The sequence below is a fragment of the Manihot esculenta genome, chromosome 6 (assembly GCF_001659605.2).
Source record: "Manihot esculenta cultivar AM560-2 chromosome 6, M.esculenta_v8, whole genome shotgun sequence".
Classification (NCBI taxonomy): Eukaryota; Viridiplantae; Streptophyta; class Magnoliopsida; order Malpighiales; family Euphorbiaceae; genus Manihot; species Manihot esculenta.
Genome location: NC_035166.2, coordinates 18078436 through 18101103, shown reverse-complemented (window position 1 = coordinate 18101103; position 22668 = coordinate 18078436). Strand labels below are relative to the sequence as shown.

Genomic DNA, 22668 nt, shown 5'->3' with positions numbered 1-22668 from the left:
ATAAAACTGTAGCCAATAAAATCTTGAACTTGAAACAAATTGACAAAGCCAACTGAAATTGTCCAAACTTGAAGATGACGCACAAATTTGGAGAGGAATGACTTCAGGATCACAAGCAGGGTTGGAGGAATAAAATAAATTCCTGCCATAATATAAAGTAGCAGTGGTATTTCTATGCATAATACCAACACATTGAACAGCTTCCCAATCCAAGATATGATGCATAACGTCTTCTATAAGGTGAATTGCTGAATTTTGAATTTGATTCCATAATAATGAGGTCCTTACTAACCATAATCTCCATATGCAGACCATTATAAAGGTTTTAAGTGTTGTTTCAAATAAAAAAATAAAAGATTAAAATATTTAAATTATAATAGATGAAGACAGACCGATCATGTATGAATTTAAATGTATAATTTTAAAATATAGAGTCTGATCTATTAATTATACTAATACTCAAGAATTTAAGTATAATTTATCTATTTAAAAAGAGTAATAAAGATTTTTTCACACTTTCAATGATAAAAATAAATAGAGTAATCTCTAATTTGGATGGACGATTTATAGAAATTTAAGTGTTGAATTTTAAAAATAAAATATTAATTTATTAACTATACTAAAATTTATAGATCAAAATATAATTTATATAATTAAAAATTATTATAAAATATATATTTTAAAATTAATTTAATTATTTCAAAATATAAAATACATTAACTTGAATATATATACTATTCAAATTTATTTCAATGTAATTCAATGGTATAAAATATTTGACCGTTGTTATCCCTAATGTGTTGAATAATTAAAAAAAAAATCTACCAAAAGCCATGGCGAAAGGAATGTTATTCTTCAGCCCAGTTATTATTTCAAACCTTAGCCCAATTCAATCCTCCTCGGTACTCGCATAGTATTTAAGGCTTTGTGGAGAGTAAAAAAATTTTGATTTTAATATTTACATATAGTTTATAGATTTCTTTATTTATTATATATTTTTATTAATTTTATGTAAATTAATAATATAAAAATCTAATATAATCATTATTAATTAATTTTAATTAAAAGCATGAGATGGATTTATATTTTGATGAAAATATTTCTTTTGAATTAAATAATTTATTTTTTAAAATTGAAAAATCATTTTATAATTTGAGGGTAAAACTTTATAATAAATTATTTTTTCTAATTTTAATTAATTTAATAAGCATATCACATCCAAATAAAATTAGAATATCTAAATCTTTATTTTTCATGTTATATATACCTGATATTTTTAGTATCAGTATTGCAGTTTATGGCGGCATTATTAGCAAATTTGATTTAAATAAAAAAAATTAATTAAATTAAATTAATTTAAAATTTTAATTTAAAATTTTTATTTATTTTAATTTAATTCTATTTTGAATAAAAAAATTTGATAAAATCAAATCGATTAATAATATAGAGAGATTATAATATTTCAATTAAATTTTAAAATATTAAAATAAAATATAAAAAAATAATAAATTTATTAAAAAATTTAATAATCAAATCACATCAATATAAATTTAAATTGATTTTTGTTTAAAATCAAATTAAATTTTATTTATTTTATTTTATTTTATTTTAAACTGAACAAGTGGAATACCTGTATTTCATTGTTCTCATCTTTATATTTTTTTTAACAAAACAAAATCTTTGTATCTTCTTAATTTTTTTATTATTATGTACATAGAAGTATAAAATTTTAATTTCATGGGCAACTTCATCTTTGACTTAAATTCACGGCTAGATTCTATACATCTACGTAAGAATAAAGAAGCTTGCCTGAAAAGGAGACCACAAGTACGCATGTTAATTCCATCAAAAGTGACGGGAAACTAACCTTAATCAACGCTAACCCAAATGAACCAAAGTGGAAATTTGAAGTCCCAAAATTTTTGACACTTAGATGAGTGCTAAAATGGAAAAGCAAACTCACAATTAAAATATATATATATATATAATTAACTTTTTATAATGGATGCGAAATAAATAATCCGATTGGTTTTACTTTAATAAAATTTTCAAATTGGAGTTTTTTTATTTATATCTTCACTTAAGCTTTATACTTTCTTAGAATTAGAAAAAGAAAAGAATAATGAAATATAAATTTGAATGGGTGTCAAACCCTAATGAACCCTTATGATCATCATGGAGTTGGCTGATACCTCCTACCATATATTAATTGGACCCACTAGCCACTACCCAATAATAGATTGCGTATAAAAATAAATGAATAAATAAATATTATAAATACTTTCTATCAACAACTTTGGAGGGTTGTTGTATTGCAAAATGACCAATTAAATATCGACAAGCAAAATTATCTATATTTTGTGATTTGCCCTGTTTTTCCACTACATGTCCAAATACTAGTACACCCTATTACAAATCAAAATGTAGGGCTCTGTTGTTATTATAATAATAAATTTTCAAAAATGGTACAAGTTCTTTTTTCATCTCTAGAGACAACAAAGAAAAATCAATCTATATATAATAAAAAATAATTATTTATTCATACAATTCTGTCAGAATTGTATAGAACGAGAACTTGCCGCGGGAAGATAACCAAACGAAAAGGAAAGCCATTCTCTCTAGCAAGAATAGGAGAGAAAAATAAAATATATTAGTTTTTTTTTTAAAGTCAATTTTATGTTTTTAATTTATTTATCTTTCCCGACGAATCCAAAGGATGCCCGCATATTTAAATTTCAGCTGTAGCGTTTGAAAAAACATAAATATAATAATAATAGTAGTAGTTTTCAGATATTTACGATAAATTAAATTTATATTAATATTTTAAATTTTAGACAGCAAAATTAAATATTTTTAGTTTATTATAATCATAGTTAAAAAATTAAATTAAATTAAATTTATATAAATTAATAATATAATTTTTAAAATTTTATTTGAATAATAAAATAGTTTTTAAATATATATTTTTATTACAACAATATTATTTTTTATTAATCTTATTATTCACTCTCTATTTTCACTTATATAATATTATAATTTTTATTAATAAAAACTTAAAATATGAAAAATAAAACTTTATAATTTAAAATATATAATATTTTATTTTATTTAAAATATTATTAATAAAAAATAAAATTTTTTAAATATAAAAAAATATAAATTATTGAATATAAACATTCAATAAAATATTTTAATATATATTATTTATATGTAATATTTTATATAATAAAAATTTATTTATGATAAATATTTATTCAATACAATATATTTAATATTATCTATAATAAATATAAAATATATTTGATTTTAATTATAAAATTTAAATTAAAATTATATATATTTTATTAATAATATAAAATTTTAAAGACTATAACATAATTTACCATTAATTTTTTTATATTCAATTTAGTTTTCTTAATTATAATTGTGATAAATTTAAAAGGTTTAATTTTATTATTTAAGATTTAAAGCGTTAAATATAAATTTAAATTATTATAAATGTTTGAATTTTTTTATTTAATATTCTTAATAATAATAATAATAATAATACATATTTTGCTTACAAGACAAAACGGTGAAAATATAAATAATCTCATTCTTTATTATTTTCTTAAACCTCACTTCTCCATTTTTTTTCTTGATTTTTTTAAGAGTTGAGAAACAAAATATAAATATAATAACTGTTAAGAAAAGAGTTAAAATAAATTTTTATAAAATTATATATCATTTTAATTTTTTTAAATTATAAAAAATTAAATTCTTTTAATTTTAAACAAAAAAATAATTTAAAAAATTCATTAAATTAAATTTCTACTAATGATATGAAAAAAGATGATATTTTATGATTAATGCATTTGACCAAACATCTATCAAGTGAATGTTTTGTTTAGGATTTACGTGATAAGAAATGTCATCATCAAAGCAAATTCTGTAAGCAGGCATTTTCAGAAAAGCATAATAGATGAAAATAAATATAGTCAGAAAGCTTTTTGTGTATGTCATCAATTAACTCCATTTCCTTTCTTTTCAAAATCATTACAACAGTCACTCCCATAATCCCAATTGCATCAAAATTGCCTTCAATTTCATTATGACTATCACCCCATCAAATCAACAAAATAAATATAATAATTAAAAAAAAAAACCCAATTTCACTAGAATAACTGTTGTTTTATCCAATGAAGTGACTTCATTTGAAAGGGTATGAAAAAAATATTTTCCATTAAAGTTGATGGATTTGACAGAACTTAGGGTTACTGTTTTGGTAATAAGTTTGAGCAGAAAAGTTGCTTTCTTAACTATGAGAACCATAAAAAGTTTCCAATGTAACATGCCCAAGCTGTAACACGTGTTCAAAGTATATATGTTCTATTTCTTATTATTTACTACATATAGTTTAACTACCACTACATGTGGCAAATTTTTTTGAGAATTGAATTTGTTCAAAGCCTCTAGCATTCATTAATTTATTATCTCTCCGAAATAAAAAAAATAATTAAATTTTTTATTTTTAATAAAAAATATTTTTAAAAAATTAATTAAATTAAATTTTTATGAAATTTTTAATTTTAAGTGGAAGATATTTGAAACAGTTAAATACAAACTGATTCAAATAATTTTTCAATTCACTTTTCACTTGCCCCAAAATAGTTAATCCAAATTATTTAGTAGTTTCGTGTTATATACAATTTAATTTACCGTAATCAATAGTTAACTCAATTTATTTAGTAGTTTCGTGCTATATATAATTCAATTTATCGTAATTCGTCGATGTCAACGTTCCACATTTCTTAAGCGGCTGACCGTTATATTCTATCCCGCTAAATTTATGACATTCTCGTCGCAACTCAATCAAATATAATTGCTAAATTAGGATCAGATTCTCAGGTATTATGGTTCGTTAATATTTCGGGCGGCTCCACCTCGTCTCACATGGATAACTCTTTCCTCGCAAACCCACTAACTCTACACAATTTTTGTGACTCTGAGTGGTTCTGATACCAATTGAAACAGTCCAGTTCAAGCTGATCTAAATAACTTTTAAACACACTTTTCACTTGACTCAATATGGTTAACTTAAATTATTTAATAGTTTCGTACTAACTATTATATACAATTTCAATTTGCCGTAATTCCCTAATGTGTGGGACATTTTCTACATCCCTAAGCAGCTGACCCTTACGGTATTCATGCAATACAATAATCATTTAAAATAAATTATGAGTCGTCACTTTAAAATAGGGTCACATGACAAAGATTTGAGAAATTGATATGCAGTCCCACTCGTGAAAATGAAGATTCAGACACCGTAGTTATCAGTTTTTCACCGAGACTCATCACCATTTCAGCAGAACAAGATTTCACAAAAAGTTATCGTTAGATAATAGAATCGAACAGATCTCCATTACAACTATAATCGCGCGATCCTTTACTAGTAAGATTTCTAGAATATTTGATAACCAATTTTATATTTTTACAGTATAAAAACTGATGAACGCAGAGATAAGGTAGGTATTCTTATGCAACTATTTTTGAATTCTAAACAATTTATTACGCTCGCCATTTTTTTCAGTTTACTGACTTGAATGTCAAAGTCACTACCGTAAGCGTTAATTACCTCACAATCATTTTTTACAGATTGACCAAGCGTGTCACAATTTCATTGTAGGCACATCATATATATGCTTTATGCATACACATTTCTAATAAAATTATATTTTTAAATCACTAATTGACATAAAAACATAGTGTTTAAATTCAGCGTAATTAATGTATAATAAAATGGATCGTATTTTCTATAATATAAAGAAAAAATGAATATTTTTATGAATGAAGGTATATATACATGTGATATACAATGTCTGTCATAGAATATTCAATTTTAAATAGTAATTTCTACTCGACATTAATTTTGCATGAAAGTAATTTTACTGGAAAACTATAATATTTGAGGCTTTAAACTCTTATTAATTTTAATATTATAATTTAACAATATGAATTATTTAATTGTCAATGGAGAAATATGAGTGCATAGTATAAAAAGATAAAATAAAATTTATTACTTTTAATTATATTCACTATTATTAGATAAGTCTTTTAATATGGTCAACTAAATTGAAATTTTTGAGAATTTAGAATATAATTTTTTTTTTTGAAATAGGGGGTTGGGGAGTACCTTTCAAGATTACAGGATGCACTTTCCACCAGGCTAAACCTTGGAGTGCAGAATTTAGAATATAATTAAATACTAAATCTCCGTTTATTTCACATAAATATATTTTAAAAGAATTATTTTTATATTTTTTAATATTTAAAATACTTAAAAATTAATAAACAGAGAAAATAATTTTTTTTAAGAGGATAACAGTGGAAAGATTAAAGTTACTAGAAAGGGAAAAAAGTCCACAAAGCTTAATTAACACAAATGTGTACGTACGTATTGTGTAGTAAACATGCACAAATGGGCAATATAAAAAAATTAAAATAATAAATAAAAATTAAAAGAGACAGAAGACAACAGAAGTCTGCAGAGAGAAAATTTGTAATGCACAAAACCATCCTTTTTAATAACTAACACTTGAAGTAAACAACTGAAATGAAAACACAAGTTGCAGTGAGTGTGGATAACAAAAGAAACAGAAAGCTGAGGAACCCAAAGTCTTACAAGATCTCTTTCTCTCTTTACACATCCCTAGAGATCTAAAATGACTGATAAGAAAAGACAAAGCTTTTCTTAATTTAAGGATTTTTTAAATTAATGTATTAATTTTGTGGGCTTGTTTTGTCTTGCTGCCCAATTGATTTCCTATGAAAAGAATTCAGGCAACATGATGAATAATTTATCCCACATGAAAATGAGAAAAAAAAAAAAAAAGATGAAATGGCAAGTCCCATCATCGTGTATGAATCTCTCTGAGCTTTCCAGTCATGTACTTGTTTTAACTGTTGAAACCTTCTGTTCCTCAGCTTTCTGTCCCATCCACTAATATTCCAAAAGGAATGTGGGACTCATAGGTCTGCTTCCAATCAACCAGCACTCTCTCTCTCTTAATTTCTCTCTTTTTTCACTACTTGCTTCCTAATTTCTCTCACTCTTCTGGTAAATCTAACAAGAAAAGAAAGTAGTGGTTGGGGGTAAAGGGGTTGCTCTTCAGGGTCTTCTTATGAATCCCTTTTGGTTTCTCCAAAGGAAATGTTGTTGTTGTTGTTGTTGTTGGGGGTGGTGGTGGTGGTGGTGGTGTTTGTGTCCCCTGGCCAATTGAAGAAACCGAATGGATCCAAGGCCTTGCTTTCTTTCTGTTCATCTGGAGTGAATCCTTGGCTAAACAAAAGATCAAGCGGGTCTGTCTCTATGCCTCCCAAATCAGCAAAGAAATCTTCAGATTGGTTTGAGTCTGCTTGAATTGCAGGTCTATAAGGAAACCCTTCGCTGAATTGATTAGCATCATCCATCTCCATTTGCTTCTCAATGTCCTCAATCTCTTCTTTTACTGATGTACTTGCTGTTGAGCTACCACAAACGAAGGTTGGAGACAATGTGTCATTGTTGCTCTCCTTCTGTTCTTCCTTGGTATTTGTTGTCTTTTGTGCTTGAGAGCTTGGGGAGCTCTTCGAAGCACCAGCATTGTTCTTTAATGGCTGAGACCTTGTCGACCCTGCAAGAGCATTCCTCTGAGTTGGCCATGGATGGTTGTGCTCAGAAGTATAGGTGATAACCAACATGTTAGGATCGGTCCGGCTACGCTCCACTTGTTTCCTCGCTGAGCAACCCTTTGAACTGCTGCATCTGTAGTATCCCCTGATATATAGAAAAGGGTTACTGATTGCTGCAGTTCTCCATCATTGAAAATGTGCACAATTTTCACTGATGCAAATATGGTATTTTGAGAAGTCTTCAGATTTTTCAGCAGAAAATGATCACAAAAGAAAACCTCCATGGATTTGTAATTATAACTAATGTTTGAAATGAGTTTCTAAGGAAGCTCTCGTTGGTCCAGGAGCATGCTTTAAATGATATTGCTTTGCAACATGGAGATTGTATTTCATGCTCAACAGAAAAAAAATAAAAGCAAAGAGAAATATATTTTTTTAATCAGGTAGTAATATGCCAGAAAAAAAAAAAAAAGGAAAATGTGGGAATCAGCTTTTGATCTTTGTCTTAGAAATTAACTTTATATAGGTTATCAATCTAGAATGACAGCACAAAATTTTTTTTCACTTACCTTGGATAAGGAGAACCTTTGATGGGTTTCTGACCATATTTTCTCCATGCCCATAAATCAGATGGAACCACTTCTCCACTGCTAGGCCTGCTGTTAGCAGCTGCGGGTGCTGGAATACAAACAACCTTCTTTGCCTGGCTCTTCCTGTATTAACAATACCCAAAAGAAAAAAAAAATTAAAGAAACTTGGTTTTTGCCATTTCCAGGAGGAGAGAAATTATGGAGAGAAAAATAATTCACTGATGTTGAAGATCCAGAAATTAATAAATTCCATTTTGGGCAAGAATATGTCTTAACGATTTGGATAATTTTCTCTGAGAAAGATGAAAGGGATGGAACATTAATACTAATCAAGATCACACAGTTATAGAAGGGAGGAAAGATAAGACTTTTGAGATTGAGATACCTGCATGAAAGCTAAGTCTGTGAATAATATTATGACAACACATGGCTAGCTTTTTTTCAGGTTGATGAAATTGAACCCATCAAGATTTTATGTTTCTTTTGGTAAAGACAGTGAACAATCTCACAATCTCACTCACTAAACGCAGCTTTCTGTCAAACCCTAATACCTCAGATCCTTTCTATGTATGTTGTGTAGAAGACTCGAGTTTCAAGAAAATTCATTCATCTCTTACACATGATGATGTTGATCATGATGATGTGATCGTCTTCTTCCATTAATGAAGTAACATTAAAAAAATAGTTTTAAAATAGAAAAATGATATAGTAAAGTTGCATTGAAATCATAATTCAGTTATAATAAATTAATTTTCATGGAATCAAGGGATCAAAAATTAAATTAAACAATAGTTGTACTAATACTAATCTTACCTTCTTTTGATACCCAGATTCCTTGGAGATGAGATCTGCACTGGTCCAGCGTTGTCAATCAAGCAAGTTTTAGAGATATTAGTATTAATCATGTCGATTGAAACCATAGAAGCCTTAAAGCCCCTCGGCGAAGAAGAAGAAGCAGAAGCAGAAGCAGAAGCCACAACAGGAGAATCACAAGGTGAAGCAGGCAACTTGGTGGGATTATTCTGCGAGATCTGAATCCGTGAAAATATATTACAAGGATTCTTATCCATCTCCTCTTCAAACACTTTATGGGCAAGAATATTACTAGTATTTGCACCAGAAAAATCATTACTTATGTCCTCAAGACTAGTACTGAGCATATGATCTGTAGAATTTGAACTGCTAAAATAGCCAGAACCGGCGGCGACGTTGAGTTCATAAAGAAGTGGATCTCTCATGTTAACAAAAGGATCACCAAAAACATTATCCCTGTTATCCTCCATAGCTGATGATGAAGAAGAAAGACTGAGCGGATCAGATGGGAATTCCCAGTTGGATACAGGAGAAATATCCGATTGGCCTAAAGCTCCAGCGCTGCCTCTAACTATATCTGTTAAATCACCTTGGTAGTTGTCCATTTCCAAGCCAAAGAAGCTGCACATACTATACTAATTAATATGCATAATCAACAATTAAGTTGACATGGAGAGAGAGAGAGATTTTGATGAAAGATGTGTATTTTCGTGCACCCAAACAAACGTACAAGACAGGCATGAAGGAAAAAAAATTCTTTTTCTATGATATCCTTGTTTCTGCTGAGATTTACAGGAGATGGGTCTGGTTTTTCAGTTATTAGGAAGCAAGAAAAGCAAATAAAACAAAAGAACAGGATTTTTTTTTCTCAAGGTTTGAAACTATGAGAGTTTTTTGTTCTTCCCTTACAGTAGCAAGCAAAAGAGAGAGAAAGAGAAAGAGAGAATGGTTTCTATGGTTTTGAACAAGTGAGGCAGAGAGAGAAGAAGACGCTGACTTTTCACACAAACAAGACAGCTACTCTTCATACGCAACAACAACATCAACAACAAGAAGAAGAGAGAGAGTGTTAATTAAAGAAGAAAATGGGAGTTTATTTGAATAGAAAACAGAAGGGTCAAAATTATGCAACTGTTTAATGTTTTTTTTTCTCTTTGGTTAAGAAGGTAAGACAGATGTATCTTTCTCCATTATCAAACAAAGCTAAGCTAAGCTAAAAGGAGTGTTATCTTTCAAAAACAAAGCAGGTGATGGGAAAGTAAAAGATTAAAGAGGCGGCAAGTAGCCGCATTCTTCGGAAAACGTTTCGAAACGTTTAGATGACATTATGGCCCGTTTCGCTATCCCAATTGCCAATCTAATCATGAGCATTTCTCTGTTTTGTATGCTTGTCATTTGCGTATAAAAGAGGGGCCTCTCCTTCTCCACCCACTAGAGCTCTGTGGGTCCAATTGGGATTTCTGTTTTTTCTTAAAACTGGTATATAATAATTAAATTTACAATTCAATTCAATTTCTTTTATGTTCTAGTTTAATTCAGTAGGGTTTTTTTTAGCTTTAGTTTGATTTCAAATTTTGAAAGAATTTTTTTTACAAATTGATAACAGTATGATCGAAACTGACTCAAATAACTTTTAAATTTATTTTTTATTTGGCTTAAAATAATTAACTCTAATTTCATGCCGGTTATTATATACAATTTAGATTTGTCATATTTCATTGACGTAAGACTTTTTCTCACGAGTTAGCTCTCCTTCTAAATTTGTGACATCTGCCGAATTTATTGGGGTTTCATGCTAATTATTATATACAATTCGGATTTGTCAAATTCTGTTGATGTTGGACTTTTTTTCACAAGTTAGCTCTTACCTGCTAAATTTGCAACATCCGTCGATGTGAAACTTTTTCTTACAAGTTAGCTCTCTCCTGTTAAATTTGCGACATCCGCTGAATTTGTCGGGGTTTTATACTAGTTATTATATACAATTCGGATTGGTCATATTCCACTGACGTGAGACTTTTTCTCGCGAGTTAGCTCTCCCTGCTAAATTTGCGATGTCCGCTAAATTTGTTGGGGTTTCATGCTAGTTATTATATACTATTTGGATTTGTCGTATTCTGCCGATGTGGGACTTTTTCTCACAAGTTAGCTTTTCCCTGTTAAATTTGCAACGTCCGCTGATGTGAGACTTAGCAACGTCCGCTAATGTGAGACTTTTTCCCACAAGTTAGCTCTCCCCTGTTAAATTTGTGACGTCTTCATTGCAATTGAATCGGTTACAATTGCTAAACCAAAACCGGACTCTTAGGTATTGTGGTTCGCTAGTAGCTCGGGCGACTCCATCTCGTCTCACATGGATAGCTTTTTCCTCACAGGTCCACTAACTCTGCACAATTTATCTGATTCAGAGTGGCTCCAATACTAATTGAAACAGACCAGTTTAAACTGACTCAAATAACTTTTAAACTCATTTTTCACTTAATTCAAAATAATTAATTTAAATTATTTAATAATTTTATATTAACTATTATATAAATTCGAATTTACTGTATTCCGTATACGCGGGAATCTTTCCCTTCCGTCGACGTGGGACTCTTTCCCAAAAAAATTAGCAGGCGAACATTACACAAATATTGTTGTGGAGAGTCAAATTACCATTTGGACTTCAAAATTAATCGTTAATATATGATATATTATATAATGTACCTTCTAATTATTTATTAATTACATAATCCTTAATTTAATACATTTATTACTAAAATAGTAGTAAGTTGTATATTTAGTTAAAATTATAGTTATTGTTTGTATTTGTATATATATTCTAATTTTAATTATATACAGATATTATATTTATATTGAATTATTTATATAATATATTTACAAGATTTAAAAAAGGATATGTGCAACATTGATTTTTTAATTTAGTATATATCTAATATGATTATAATAAATTTTAAGTACTAGATTAAAATCTGTTGTTTGAAAAATAAAATGAAAATAAATTGATCTAAAAATATTTAAGAAGGTCACACTATTTGCTAATTGTAACCGCAAAATCATTTTAATTGCAGCTTTAAATCGTTTAAAAAATTAAGGATGTTAAGAGAATTTTCCAATAAAATTTAGGGGCTGAAAAGAAAATGTTGGTATATATCTAATTATACAGAGATTAATAAGTGGAACTAAGATCCTCTTTGGCTAAACCAACGCAAAAGGCTCAATACATGATTTTTAAAAAAAATAGCAGAAAATATGTGAAACCTGTTTCCATGGATACCATTAATGCTTCTGCCCATGAACATGTAATTAAGCTATTGTTTTTGGAAATTTTTTTGGAGATAAATGGTTAAATGCAATGATACAATTGGAAAAAAAAAAAAAGAATTCCTCGATTTCAGAAAATGAAGACCAAGAATATCCCTCGAACTATTAGGTATTTTTAATTAATTAAAACTCAAATTTGATGAGTTTCCATAATTAAAAAATAAATGCAGTTAGTTCATGTTAATTAAGAACAGCAACTGCCATCAATATTCATATTTTTTCAATAATGTTCTGTACTTAAAAAGGAAAATTAAAGTTTAAAAATTATTTAATTGTCTATTTTCTTTTTAAAATGGAAATTAGAGGAATAAAACTGAGACTCTCAGATTTATTCAGATGTATTTACTATCAGACTAATTCTATGAATGTTAATTAATTAATTTTTTTAAGCATAATTGGCTAATTTTATACGTAGCATTTTTTTAAATTTTCTTTTATATATATATATATATATATATAATAAAAAGAGAGGATAATTTTGCCCAAATTGAGAAATTCGAAGAAAACACCTCAAAATTTTGATTGTCATATGCTTCAATACTTTTCTTTATTTTCAAATGTATTTCAACATATTTTATTAATTAAATTTCAAATAAATGATTATTTAATTCATAAATTTTTTCTTTATTAACGATTTTAGCCATTTGCTTTTATGTCAACTTATTATTAATAATAATTTTAGTCATGGTATTTCGGCGCTTGTTGAAATCTTTTTTTCACCTTTTAATTGTATTTCTGAGTTAAATTGTTTTTAAAACTTAAGGAAGTTTACATTTTTTATTCAAATGTATATACACCCAGGTATGAATGAGAGAGAAAATGATGCATGTAGTCTTTCCATTGAAAGTAAACAAGTGTGGAAATAAAGGTATTGTGGGTGTGAGTTTATCTCTACCTTTTCCTCTATTGCAGAATCCACTTTATCTCCCACTAAATCAGCCAAGTCATTGCAACCCACTTTGCTTCCATCATCTACACATCCTCCTCTATAATTAACTTATGTAAACAACAAGACTGATCCTTCATTAATTATGGTTCATATGAAAAAATAAAATAATTATCCAAAACTTCTAATGATGATTAAGCTTTTTGAAAAAAGTGATTATCATGATATAAAACTAGATGACTAGGTTCCAAATTCTAAACTTTTATTATGATCAGAATGTTAAAAGGACAAAGAAGGATATTATATTTTTTTAGCTTAAAGTGATAATTTAATTAGAAGAAAGTTCAAATGTTATAAACATATTTGTTTTGTTTTCAAAGTCTAAAAGCAAGGTGGCTTTACATTTACGTGGGTGTGATGCACGTTGAGTTTCTTTTGATGGGTGAAATAAAATAGTATGAATTTTTTTTAACGTGAGATTTTAAATTTATATTCTGAATATGAAATATTTTTAAATTTTTTTAATGAATATATTCAATACAAATTTAAATTAGTCATTTTAGTCATTTTTTTCTTTTAATACGGTGAGAATCTATATACCCATGTACCAATTAATGTGGAAATAATTAAAGATGAGATAATAGAGAGAGGTGGATGTGTGTTGTTTAGTACATGATGAAATTTTTGAAGCTTTCAATGGGCCAATGATCGTCAAAGGAATCACCGACATTTTATGTTTGATGAGACATTTTCAGAATCTTCTGCGACTAACAACCATCTCCACCCCCCTATACCTCTCTCTAGTAGCCTATATAAACTGTTTTCTGTCTTCTACCATACTAGTTATTTTAACTAATTAGTATTCAACTTTTTAAAATATAATTCAATTTAATTTGCAAAGGATATCCATGATTTCAAGAAATTAATTTTTTATAAATCGTGAAATGATACAATTAACCATTTTGATGGAAAAAGGCAAAAAATTTATTTAAATTTCTAAACAAATATTAAAAATTTTAAAATTTTTAAATAAAATATTTAAATATTAAATTTCAATTACTTACAAATTTAATCTGATCGTAATTATATTTGAATAAATTTAAATTTTTTTTTAAATTTTATTCACTTTACAATTCAAAAAATAAAAACACTAAATTTTAAAAATTAATATACCTAACGTTCTACGGTTCAGTTATCTCAATTTCTCTTTTCCTGGCTTCCACGGACATAAATTTATAGCTAGGGCATGTTAAAGGAAAATAGAAAGATATCATCACTGAGATTTTCTTAGGTGTGATTCCTACCCACGAAAGAACAATATTACTATAAAAAAAACCCAACCCTAGTTTTCTTATTATGAATCAGTGAATGGGTCCACACTTGGCCACGTTCCTGCATGACAACACTCTCCCCACTACACAACAAATTCAACTGGGATTCTCTGACCATTACTCTTCTGGGTTTTTGTCTTCCCACAATTAACAACTAAGCATCCCACCATGTGAAGCCCCCTCTTGCCTAATATTTAATTAATTAAGAAGTCCAGTATAATGCCAAATGCCATCTTTCTTTGCAGATTAATAAAAAAATAGGTGTTTAATCCTCCTGCTGGCGAAAATGCTTTATAATTGATACGCATGCTCTTGCCTAAGCATTTGATGCCTCTCGACGTCAGCCGTTCACCGGCAAACTCACCCGTTACTTTCATATTAGCCATCTAGATTGTCTAGATGGACGGCCTCAAATAGCATAAGACCTGTGTGTTTTGTCTTTTGTCATGTCAATAAACTATTTATTGAGTATTTTCTCTTGACTTTTTTCTAAATTTTTTAAATGGGTTTAGTCCAATTGTAAGAAAATTATAATAATTAAATAAATAAAAAGTCTAAAAGGTATATGTGTGCAATCTCAGATTAATCAATCACAAAATGATATTTTCAATACTATTTTTTTTTTTTTGTATAATCAATCTCATCATCTTAATATGGGATAAACTAAGGTTTTTGGATAATTAAGCCCTTGGATTGTGTGGCACTTGGTCCTTACCCATGTGATGTAAATTACTTTACTTCCAATTGGAATAACTTGAGTATTTTTTTTAGCCTTTAATTGGGGGATTATTTAGAAGTCCCAGTGCTCTCTTTATGTGCAACTCAAGTTCAAAAAACCATAGTCTTGCATTCATGCCTTCTTTTTCAATTTATAGAATAAGATTTTGGAGATTTTTTTTTATAATTATTATTATAATATTAATATATAAATTAAAATTTAAAATATAATAGTATACTAAAATATAAAATGGATATTCACTCCATTTATAAAAATTAAATTTTCAATCTCAACAAACGGAAAAAAGTATTCCTCGCCTTTACAGTTTGATCAGCTTTGTTAAGAAATTGATTGTAGTTGAGAAGCTTAGGGATTATAAATAAATAAAAAAGGGGAGTTGGGTTGGGTTCAATGAATGTTATTATTTCATGAAATAAAGCAAGTTGGTTCATGCAAAATTGGGCATCAATATTGGGTCCTGTCAAGCTAATTGCTTCAAGTAATTGTTCTTGGAAGGGGAAAAAAATAAAAATATATAAAATTGTGATGTTTGAAGTTTAGGCTTTTTATTATTCTTTATTCAAATTATTTCTGAATCAAAATTTTTAATGGTAAATATTTATATTCTTTCAACTCTATATTCTGATCTTTTCAATAAATTGTCAAATTTATTTTAAGATGAATATTTACATAATTATATAAATTATGATCGCCAAATAAAAGATAAATTATATTTTAATTTTTAAATTTTAACGTAATTAATAGATAATTCCTTTCATCGTTTAGAATTAAACACTTAAATTTATTCAAATTGAATATTATTCTATCCATAAAATCAATTAAGTTAAGGATAGATAGTAGAAAAGATTTTTAAATTTTAAAAACACTCTCATCCTTCTGTGCATTATTATACTCTACTTTATTTTTTTTTTTCAACGAGAAAAAATCATCAAAATGAGCCGTAGACTTTCCTACTAAAACTAAAACTACGAATCTAAAAGAAGTTAAATAAGGTATAATGAGCATATAATAATATAAATGACTCTAAATGTTTCAGGAGTGACCATAAAATCTTATTTATTAATTCTTAGAAACCATTCCAAAGTAAGATCAAAATATCCTAAGCACAAATTGACATGGAAGATAATATTTTACAAAAAGAATGCGACTTGAAAAAAAAACCAAATTAATACATTAAAATTTTATTAGCAACTAGAAAAAAAAAGATGCAAACCCAAATTGATACGGCTAGCTACAAGAGATATCATTGTAGACTCAATTTTGTCAAAAAAAAAAAAAAAAGAGCTCCTTAATTAATGTTTTGTATGGAAACAATTGTCAAAAAAGATTTAATTTTGAACAAGGTTGAGAATTGGGTTCAATTCTGAATTTGTCTTTCCAAAATTAATAGCAGATTGGAAGAAATGTATTGGAGAGTTTGGAAGCTTTAAGAACAGGGAAAAATCTGACATGCTCATAATCAAGTGTGCAGCGTGAAAAAAAAAGGGTGATGTAGGAAGTTTAATTTACCTATAAAGTGGGTGGTGCAGGATGCCTTGGAGAAAAAGAGGATTAAAGGAAAGTTTGACAAGGTATAGGCTTTAACCTTGAAGAATGCTAAAAATCCTTCATTGATTACCAGAAGGATTGGGTTTAGAATTAGAGGAGAAGCAATTAAGGGAAGTAAAAGAAAAAGAATGAAATTGGATTAAAGGTTAGGATTTTCACTTAAATTAAAATATAAATTAATTTAATATGGGTAAAAGAGTCATTTTGTATACTGTTAACAGAAAATTATTTTTTATTTTTTATTTTTCATATTTTTAGTACATAACAGCCATGGCCCTGGAATTTTATAATTTATTTTAGAATTAATAGTGTAATTTCACATTAAAGTAAAATAAAACACATCCCTTTCAAATATTTTTTCCCATGAAATTTCTTGCACAATCTCTCTCACATGCCTCATATCCTTTTCTTTCATTATTCTCAATTTAAAAAAAAAAAAAAAAATTCTTTTAGTCATCAAACTTTATTTTTTAAAGTCTCGAATTTAACTAGATGTTAAATGTAATTTTTCCCAAAAAAAATTAAATAAATAAAAGAAGAATTACTCTATTATTATATGATTGGAATTATATATTAAACTATTTAAATTTAAAAAATAAATTTTATTATTAAAAAAATAATTTATAAATAATAGTTAGATTATTTAATAAATTTTTTAGACTAATTAAATTTAGAAATATAAAATTTAAATCTCTAATAGCTTAGATTATTTAAAATTAATAAAATGGATTTAATTTACAAAATTTTATTAACTATTTGAATTTAAATTTGAACTTGAAAATTTTATTTTTAGTATTTATATGGATATATTTTTTTAAGTGAATAGAATTAAAGACGTTGTTGATAAAATTAAATTAAATTTCTGAATTAAATTTTTAAATCTACTGCTACATACTATATAATTTTCATGGCTTAATTATAGAAAAATAAGTTAGATATTTTTGTGTTTGATAATCTAATTCAAAAGCTAAAAAATTATTAAAACATTATCTAATTTTTTGAAATCTTTTGTTTTTTTCTCGTAAATGCTATTAGGAATCTAATTTTACGACAATCATCAACTAATAGACATTGAGTGGTAATGAGATTTAGTGTTTTGAAAAAGAGAGCAACAGATCAAATTAAATTAAATGGAATGAAATTGATTTATATTAAAAATATATTTAATTTAATTTTTATAAATATTAAAATTTTAATATTTAATTTATTTAATACGGTTTTAAATTTAACTGATTCAATATTGATCTAACGTATATGTACCCTATAAATGCAATGGTACGGGCCCAAACCAACTGTAATGGGCCTCGGATGAGACCGTTGGTTAATGGTCATGCAGATTTAAAATACTAACAGTTTTGTATTTTTTTTTTTTGAAATGGGATTGGGGTATTTGAATATGAGATCTCTTAAATTTATTTGGATGCACTTTACCACCAAACTCAGCCTGTGAGTGCACTAACAGTCTTGTATTTATATTCAAGAGTTTTTTTAATGAAATAATTAAATTTTTTTTTTCATTTACAGTAAAAGGTTGTATTTTTAATTAATAAATTTTTATAATAAAAAATTTAATTCATAATTGAAATTAAACAACAACTTGGAAAATATTTATTTACAACAATATTAATTATATTATCATACAATAAATTAATATTAACTAAATAAATAAATTAATTTCTTTATTTTTTATAAAAAATAACCACATCACATCGATTTTTTTAATAATTTTTAAGAAACTTAGAAATATAAATGCACTCATATGTTGTAACCAGAATTTCAAAAATAATTACCGAGTTATTAGCTGTTTAAATAATTATTAATTATTTTAATAGTTGGTAACTATTTTACTAGTAGTTATGTATTAGATATTAATTATTAATGATTAATTATTTATATAATAATTTAAAGTAGAAGTATTTAATATAAAAAAATAAATATTGAACTAGTGCAAAATGATAAAAAAAATAATTTAAATATCAATAAAAATCACAAACTAATATAAATTAATATTTTTTAAATAAATTAATAATAAAAAATATAAATTAATATATTAACTGTAGTTTTTAGCACGATACAAATAAATCAGTAATATTATTATAAATGTAAAAGGTTAACGATATAATATAGAAATAGTGAAAAATAGTAATAAGGGGATTTTATACACTAAAATTTAGATTTATAAATTTATAAAAATAAAAAAATATAAGTGTAAAAAAACACTAAACATAAGAAGAAATTAGTTTTTCGATATCTATTAGTTCAACTATATAGTAATATATAGTTAACAAATAATAAATAATAAAAATATTATGTTTTAATTTAACTTAAACACTAAATACTATTATTAAAGATTAGTGTCGAATAGGATCTTAATTTGGAGTTTCACAATATTTACATAGCTTATTAACTTGAAAGACTACAACTTTATATTTTATCAGTCAAAACTTTTAATTTTAGATAAAAAAAATTTAATTTCAAATTTATTGTAAATACAGTAACTTCTAAATTTAATTTTAACTATATACACGTCACATGTCATTATTTTTAATCTACATAAGTAACTTGCTCAATTTGAATTAACTTTGATTAAGAATTTAAATTTCTAATCACCTCAAATCTCCTAATTAAGTAATTGAGATTCCTAATTATATAATTTCAAATTAAGGATTTCAATTATATAATTTAAATATTTTAAGTAATTAGAAATTAAATGTCTTAATCAAAATTTAATTTAAATTAATTAAATTATTTATATGAATTAAATTCATATGATAATGATATATAATATATCATATAAATTAATTTAAATCTGATTAAAATTAATTTTAAAAAGTTATTATGATTATTTATATATCATATAAATTAATTTAAATTTAATTAAAATTAATTTTAAAAAATTACTACGATTACAATAAAATCGAAAGTAAGGGTTTTTATTTAAAATTAAAAATTTTGGCAGATTGATAAATACTATGGCTGATGGGTAGTAACGGATAATTGATAATTAATTATTAATTGCATCCGAAATATACTAAGTGTTTAGTAAACTATATATAAGAATTATTGATATGCAAAATAATGAATAAGAATGTATAATATTATTTGTTTATTATTAAAATATACATAAAATTAAAATTAAATTATATTTTATCTCATAAATTTTTAGCCTAATTAATGGATTGATTCCTCTATTTTTAAAATCAAACACTTAAATCTCTTAATTTTTACAACAATAAAAAAATAAAATATCTTCTGTTAAGATTGTTGTTTGTAAAATATAAAATGATATACTACCCTTAATTGATTTGAGAAATCTCAAAAATACCAACCACTCTCAAACAACAAGCATGCTCTTAATATTTATCTAAGAAATTTTAACAAACAAGATACATGCATCACTTCAATCCACTTCTCCTTCGGTTTTTGCTACTGATTTCACTACCATTGAAATTCTAAATATCAACAAATCAAATCCCCACATCTCCAACACCTTAAAAGTCAAATTAACTAGTCATTAAGCATATATCTTTCAAATAATCAAAGCATTAACTAGGTATTGACTACAAATACAAAAGCAAAAAAGGCTCCAAGCATGAAGAGTATTTGATAAGCAAAACTAAATATATCTATTATAAAAAAAATTAAGATAAAAAAATGATATTAAGTCATCCCATTATTGATTTCTAAATTTATAGACACAATTAAAAAAAATAAAAAAACCTTATCCTTCTCCTCCTGAAGAACCAGATTGTGTTGATGCTTATGATAGGGTACTAGCATGCAAGTAATACGTATTCTCCACCATACAAGACGCATTGTCCCAAACCTTGTACCAGATTCGAGACAACAAAAAAAGGAATAGTAACGACAACGAAAGGGATCAAAGCAGTGGAGAGAGAAATAGAGGAGTAGTGAGCTTCAAATGCCTAACACAAACAGAAGTAGTGGCGAGAGTGGAAGTTGTGGGTGTTTTATTACTTCAATAGTAAATGGGATCTTGAGGTCTGAAACTATTCAAAATCATGATTTAGTTGGTCATAATATGATGTTTTCAAGAGCTTTTTTAAATAAAGAGATGTAAATTCCATTTCCGATCAATTCCTTTTCTTTGTAAATTTCTCTACCAGCATATTATCTAGCTCCCAGCAAAATAAAAATCCATTAAAAATTTATTTTTCATAAACTGATCCCTTGTTTTATATAGACAATGAGCGGATAAATAAATTTAATTATCTGTTGTGTTGCTAGAGAGAGTTAGAAAGCACCATAGACAACAATAAAAAATGGTTAAAAAAAAAAATCAATACCCAAAATAGAAAAGGTTCAAATAATGTCTTTGGAAGTGATTTGATATGAAAGTTGAAGAAAAGGCCATTTTCAGAATAAAAAATAATCTACCATGATTTTTCTATTGACCTAGCAGATTTTTTTAATAAAATTACCTTGAATTTGAACTATTCTAAATTTTAGAGATTTAAATGTTCGATTTTAAAAATAGAGCGATGGATTCATTCATTATGCTAAAATTCAGAAATTAAAGTGTAATTTATTTTAAAATTAATAATTTATTATATAATATATATGATTCAAATGATTATTAATAAAATATTATTTATTTTTTTAATACATATATGTATTTTTATTTTTTTAATATATATATGTATTTTTATTATATAAAAATAAATAAATATTATAATTAATATAACTATTTTTATAATATTTGTATTTATTTTATAAATATAAACAATTTATTAGTGTATACTAAAACTTAGTTTAATATGAAAATTTTATAATTAGTAAATATTAAAAGAATAATATGATGTAAATACAAAATAAATTATATAAATTATTTTTTGGAAAAAAAAAAACTAAACGTGCAAATTAACCGTTTGAAAACTGATCACCAATTAGAGTTATAAAAAATTAAAGCATACACCTTTTTATAGTAATTAATATCAAAATATTCTATTAATATAAAATTATATAAATATAAATAATCATATACTAAATTAAAAGCTCTAGGTAAATTATTTAATGTGTATTTTTATTAAATGAAAACAATTATTTAATAAAGATAATGTTAAGTAAATTAATAGATTTTAGCTAATATTTTTTTTATTATATTAACCTACTCTTCTTAGTTGGAAATTATCACTACACCTACAAAAGAAAATAGATAAATGTTTATTAAGTTTAATCTGGGATTTTAATTCGTGGTAATTGGTAAATCCATTTAGAACTGTGAAATTAACGCTCCAGTCCCCTATTAAAAAAAAAATTATAAATTTCTTCTTCAAACTTTGAGTTTTTTACTTTTTCAAATTAAAAAAAATAATAATAATAATTTTTAAATTTGATCTAAAAAAATTATTTTTCAAATTATAATAAAAATTAACTCTGTCGCACTTGAAAAATGCAGTAAAACTTACCACCTTTTTTATTTACCATGCTGTAGGAGCGTATAGGCTGGGCACACCAGTTTACGAAATTATCACACTAAGTGCGGTAATGTATACCGCACATGTAAAGTGCGGTATTCTATTCTGATTTCAATTAATTTAATTTTTATTTATTTATTTAATTATTATATTATATTTTATTAATTTAATTTATTTAATTATATATTAAATTTATATAAATATAATTATAAAAATTATATTAATATTATTAATATTAATTATTTTAAATTATTCATAGTATAACATTATTTAGAATATAATATTATATTTATTATATTTATCAATTTATTTTATTAATTTATATAATTTATTTGATTATATATTA

At 25.8% G+C, this 22668-nt stretch overlaps 1 protein-coding gene across 1 annotated transcript; it reads right to left on the bottom strand.

Moving 5' to 3' along the window:
• Positions 1 to 6546: 6546 nt before the first annotated feature.
• LOC110617177 (probable WRKY transcription factor 14) lies at positions 6547 to 10188 on the bottom strand. Its single transcript, XM_021759801.2, has 3 exons — positions 9057 to 10188; positions 8223 to 8366; positions 6547 to 7798 (listed from the first exon to the last, which is right to left on the bottom strand). The coding sequence occupies exons 1-3, from the start codon at positions 9683 to 9685 to the stop codon at positions 7162 to 7164; spliced, it is 1410 nt and encodes a 469-aa protein (XP_021615493.1). The 5' UTR covers positions 9686 to 10188; the 3' UTR covers positions 6547 to 7161.
• Positions 10189 to 22668: the final 12480 nt, after the last annotated feature.